Source organism: Physeter macrocephalus, chromosome 7 (assembly GCF_002837175.3).
Source record: "Physeter macrocephalus isolate SW-GA chromosome 7, ASM283717v5, whole genome shotgun sequence".
In the NCBI taxonomy this organism is placed as follows: domain Eukaryota; kingdom Metazoa; phylum Chordata; class Mammalia; order Artiodactyla; family Physeteridae; genus Physeter; species Physeter macrocephalus.
The window spans coordinates 28,342,481-28,348,095 of NC_041220.1; the positions used below are offsets into that span (position 1 = coordinate 28,342,481).

The 5,615-nt window shown below is 41.0% G+C and overlaps 1 protein-coding gene across 8 annotated transcripts in view; it reads right to left on the minus strand.

The window, feature by feature from the left end:
* Positions 1 to 5,615, minus strand: part of SLC10A7 (solute carrier family 10 member 7) — a 265,905-nt gene that overhangs the window by 47,672 nt on the left and 212,618 nt on the right. For 6 of the 8 annotated variants that reach the window (XM_024126597.3, XM_024126596.3, XM_028491741.2 and 3 more), the window contains one exon: positions 4,371 to 4,422. In XM_024126597.3, coding sequence (XP_023982365.1) covers positions 4,371 to 4,422 — 52 coding nt within the window. Of the gene's footprint in view, positions 1 to 967; positions 4,302 to 4,370; positions 4,423 to 5,615 lie in introns of those variants that run through there. The other 2 variants (XM_028491743.2, XM_028491742.2) reach the window with 2 other exon arrangements.

The following is a 5,615-nucleotide window of genomic DNA, read 5'->3' on the forward strand; positions in this document are numbered from 1 at the left end:
CGTTGAGTAGCTTTTCATGTGCCTCTTGGCCATCTGTATGTCTTCTTTGGAGAAATGTCTATTTAGGTCTTCTGCCCATTTTTTGATTGTTTGTTTGTTTGTTTTAATATTGAGCTGCATGAGCTGTTTATATATTTTGGAGATTAATCCTTTGTTGATTCGTTTGCAAATATTTTCTCCCATTCTGATGGTTGTCTTTTCGTCTTGTTTATAGTTTCCTTTGATGTCCAGAAGCTTTTAAGTTTCATTAGGTCCCATTTTTGTCTTTACTCGTTTTAGGAGACCTCGTCTATCACCAGCTGTGTGGCACTAAACAAGTTACACAGAGCTCTGGCTTAGTCGGCCCATCTCTGAAATGGTTAGGAGACTTTCCAGGAATAACAATGCTCCTCTTCTCTCCTTCCCTCCCTTTCTCCTTCTCCTGCCCTCCAGGTCACCCTCCTTCCCTCTCAGGGCTATGGCCTGAGGCTGAATGAGACATCTGGTTGAAAGTGTACTGACAAGGGCTAAAGCACCTAATGAAAATATTTATGTTTGTTTTCTTCCTTTTCCTTTCTTAATAGTTTCTTTTGTCCCTCTAGGGACACTCTAGGTTTCTATTACTCTAGTTATCAATCTACCCAACTATCTTGTATATACTTTTAAAAGGCTCCCAATTACTGCTTTATTTTTCTAAGCTTTTTCAACTTTTTTCTTCTACCTTTGAAGCTTCTGGAAGTTGCAGAAAGCTTAGGTCACTGTGGACAGTGGACTCTTGGTTTGATGAATCAACTCCCCATTCCTAGCAACTGTGACACAGAAATGTCCAAAAGAATATATTGCAAAACTAGAAATGCTAATTCTCTCTCTTCCATAATTAGTTTTTGAAATGATGTACACTACTGTGATATAACAAATATTGTACAATAGCTAACCTTTTTTTTTTTTTTTTTTTTTTTTTTTTTTTTTTTTGTGGTATGGGGGCCTCCCTCCGCTGTGGCCTCTCCCGTTGCGGAGCACAGGCTCCGGACGCGCAGGCTCAGCGGCCATGGCTCACGGGCCCAGCCGCTCCGCGGCATGTGGGACCCTCCCAGACCGGGGCGCGAACCCGGTTCCCCTGCATCGGCAGGTGGACGCGCAACCACTGCGCCACCAGGGAAGCCCCGGCTAACATTTCTTGAGCACTTACTATATACTAGGTATTATGCTGAGGGCTTTATGTGTGTATTATTTAATTCTCCAAATGACCCTATGAGATAGGTACTACTACTATCTCCATTTTATCAATGAGGAAACTGACAAAAGTTACAAAGTTATTAAACAGGATTGAAACTTGAGTCTGTCTGACTCCAGAGTTGGAATTTTTAACCCTGACGCTCTTCTGTGGACAGATAAATGTGAACACAGAATAACAACTCTCAAATGTATTTTAAATACTCAAAGTAGAAGAGGCTCCCCTGCCAGACACAATGACATGTTACACAATGGTAACATGTCAGGTCTGTAAACCTAAGAAATATTAACCAGGTAAACAAGTGTTTCAGGGAAGTTGAATTTTCTAGGCTGGGCCTCTCCTGGTTTATGCTAAACTTCCATCATCAGAGGTCAGTGGCATGCTGTACAAAAAAAGACAGACTGATTTCTATGTTGAGATTTTTGTCTCTGGATAGCTGGATTGGTTTTAGCTTTACTGAACTGGCAAGTAAAAGAAAAGAAAAAACCCACCACAGGCCAATTTCACTAATTTTAAGAAGGAAGGAACAAAAAGTAGGAAAAGAAAAGAACTCAAAGAAGAAACCAATGGGTCCTAGTTCTAACTCTTGGTATCTTTGACTAATCTGTGTGTGTGTGAACTTGGAGAATCCAGTTATATGCTCTCTACAAATTCCCCAACCAAAACAAGTATTGTGAACATTAAAATTAATTGAAGTAGTTTAGTGCAGTGGAAAAAGCACGGGTAAATTCTTTTGGAAATGTCAAATGGAGATGAATTCCAGTTCTAAGTGCAGTAGTTGCCATCTGATTTTGGGTAAGTTACTAAACTACCGAAATCTGATTTTAGGCAAGTCCCTAAACTACTCTAAGTGTGGGTCATCATCTGCAAAGGAGCAACAAAAATGCATAGTAACCTAGTCTTTTGCTGTCAGACTTACACAAAATAACATATGCACAATCCCTAGCACAGTGCCTGGCACAGAGTAGGGTTCAATAAATGTTGGTATTTTTCATTCCTCCAATAAAATCCTCAAGTGCTATGGGGTCTTCCAGCATGAAAATAGAATGGGAAAATCATAAATTTTGTCTAATTGAAACATCTCCAAATTTTAATGGCATATTTTGGGGCTACACAACCACTGCCCAGGAGCACGATTACAGCTACTCCATATTCTGTTGTTTACCAAAGAACATGCATGCCTGGCAGTGGGCCAAGCAAGTTCAAAACACAACGGAACTTTAGTGAAGGCAGGATAAGGCAGAATAGAAGGGCCTCAAAACCACAAGGCTTTATGAAGGTCCAGCCTACTCCATGCTGAAAATTCTCACTTCGAATTCAACTAGTTGTGATACAGCCCTCCTTCAGCAATCCCAATAGCGGCTGTTCTGTGCTTTGCAAGGAATTTTTCAGTCACTGACAGTCTGATATGATAGGATGACTGGGTCTGAGGATTACTTCTGCCACAAGGACCAGCAAACAAACAGCCATCGGAAGGCAAACATCTTTTCGAAGGTGAGGTAACAAGCCATTTACACAAAGAACTTTAAAATAGCTCCTACTCTCAGACTTACCCAATTAAGTCACATTTTCTCTGTGACTTAATGGCTCCAGGCTCTACTCTTACTTCATAAATCACAACCACAAGCTTGGGAAAATGCTTCAAATTACACCAATCAATAAATTTTTATTGACTGTTTACAACTGGCCTCGTGCTATAGCAAGTGCTCTAAGAGCCAAGTGCCTAATGTGAGGCCTGAGCCATCCACGCTCTGACGCTATTTCAGGCCCCATAAACAACGCAGGCCCCTTCCCTTGTGGCAGCTCATTGCCAGCACCTGGCATTCAAGGCCCTCGCAATCTGGCCCAAGCTTACTTTTCCAGTTACTATTATTATTTTTAATTTTCCTCTACTCCTATTGTTCCACCAGGTGTGGGTGTGTGTGTGTTTGCATGTCTACATTTGCTTTCCTATTTCTTCTTCCAAGAACTCCCTCTTTGCATCTGTGTTTGCTGAATAATTAGCTATTCTTTATGACTCACGTCAAATCCCATCTCTTCCATGGAGTCTTGTTCTACCACTCTCTTTGGAAGCGCCTTCGTCTTTGAATTGACTCCAGGTTGTGTTACTGTCTCACTAAGAGAACACTCAGTTACCAATGCATATATCTAGTCTATAAACTCATACAGGATCAAAATCATTATTTGTGGTATTCACTATGGTAACATTCTCCTACCAAAGGCCTAAGTCATATCTGTTGAATGTATAATACTGGTGGAAGAAGTGAGGCTTTAAGAACAGGAAAGATGAACTAGGACATGGAGACGAATTTTGACATGGGGTCAGCCTAAGCAAGGGACAGAAATGAGAATGCTTGAGGTTCTTCCAGGGAACAGCAAGGATTTTACCTCAGCCTAAAGCTTAGATAGTGTGAATGCTAGTAGTGGTTCACTTAGCCCCCCAAAATGAACCTCATTCTGCAGGCACTGGCTGACCATTGAAGGTCTCTGAACAGGAGACCTATTATCAGGACTCTGAGTTATTGGAAGCAGTATGAAATACACAAGAAAAGTTCAGTCTGGAAATGAAGAATAACAGTAAGACATCCATGGCAATAGTCTAGGGAGAAAGAGGCAACGAGAGCCTGAATTAGGGAAGAGGCTTTGAAAGCACAAGAAATATTACTACTGAGGTAGGATCAAGACATTTCAAAAATAATAATGTGAAGGATTCCAGTCTGAGTAACTCCGTGGATGGTAGTTCCATGAAAAAATATGAGAGGAAGAGGAAGTACTGGGGAAAAAGATTAATTCCATTTTGAATATTTTGAGTGTGAGGTCTTGTTAAGACAGTCAGGTGAAGATATCCAAACGGTAAGTGATGAGCAGTGCCAGAGCTCCAGAAAACAGTGCAGTGGAAAGTCTAGGCTTCATCAGCAGGAAGCTGAGAGCTCGAGCCAGTAGCACGGAGGAGGCTGCCTAAGCACGAAACGTGAATGATGAAACGAGGGCCAAGAACAGATCCTTTGGTAACTTCTAGAACTTGAGGGCGGCAGGAGCAAGATGGAACAGTCAGGAGACAGGAGACCAAGTAGAAGAATGTAGGGGCCTAGAAGCCAAGTAAAGAGCATGATTCGTCAATTAGGAAATTAACAGCAAGAGATACCAAATCACTTACCTCGTTGAAAAGATGAATGTTAAAAGCATAAAACTCAGCTGAATGGAACAGACTGAAGAAAAAAAAAAGATTAAATTAGCACTGTGAATCAGTATCTGTAGCATACTTACTGGTATGCTTCGTTTTATCTGAAACTTATGGGAATTCAAATAGAAAAATAAACAAACGAATAAGTGAAACACACACACATTGCTAAACTGACAGAATCATTTAAACTAGTGGGACTCAACTTGTTCTTTTTATTTTATTTTTTCCATGCCTCGCAGCATGCAGGATCTTAGTTCTCCAACCAGGGATTGAACCCGGGCCCCCTGCAGTGAAAGCTCAGAGTGTTAACCGCTGGACCGCCAGGGAAGTCCCTCAACTTGTTCTTAGCGAAGATATCCTCAGATATAACCTATGATATTTGCTACTCAGGGTAACTCTAAAACCCTCTTTGATTTAAAGTTTGGTTATTTGTTCAATTTAGGAAGCGCTGGTTTGTACTATGAATAATAGCAAATAGCATAAATGTGGTAGCATATAACATATATTTTGTTGATTTTAATAACAAAACATTCTTTGATATTATAATCACCAAAGTAGTCTTTGGTATTACTGGGTAAATAGAACAAAAGGTTAGTTCTGGACCCTAGCAGTTACTTGCATTTTATAGCCTGCTGCTTCTTAAAATGAAATGATATTACTTTGGGTATATTTTAAGAGAAAACATTATGTAAACAGTCACATTTTAACCAATGCAGCCAATGACTATACTTAGAAAACAACAGTACCATATACTATAAATCCTACTTTTAATTCACAATAAAGGGTAAGATTAGCTTCAAGTTTCAATGAAATAAATTGGCAAAAAAGCGCTCAATCTAGCGTTTGAATTTCACAGATATTATGGCTTCTTTCATCTGGCATCAACTATTGTAAATCAGACATAAAAAACAAAGGAGATTATGTCATAAGTGCATAACTGATGTCTTTTTAAAGAACAGATACATACGATAAAGTCACTGAGTCCGCACGTGCAACACAAAAGGAAGTATTCTTTTCTAATCAAAGGAATATTGGGGGGCTTCCCTGGTGGCGCAGCTGTTGCGCGTCCGCCTGCCGATGCAGGGGAACCGGGTTCGCGCCCCGGTCCGGGAGGATCCCACGTGCCGCGGAGCGGCTGGGCCCGTGAGCCGTGGCCGCTGAGCATGCGCGTCCGGAGCCTGTGCTCCGCAACGGGAGAGGCCACAACAGTGAGAGGCC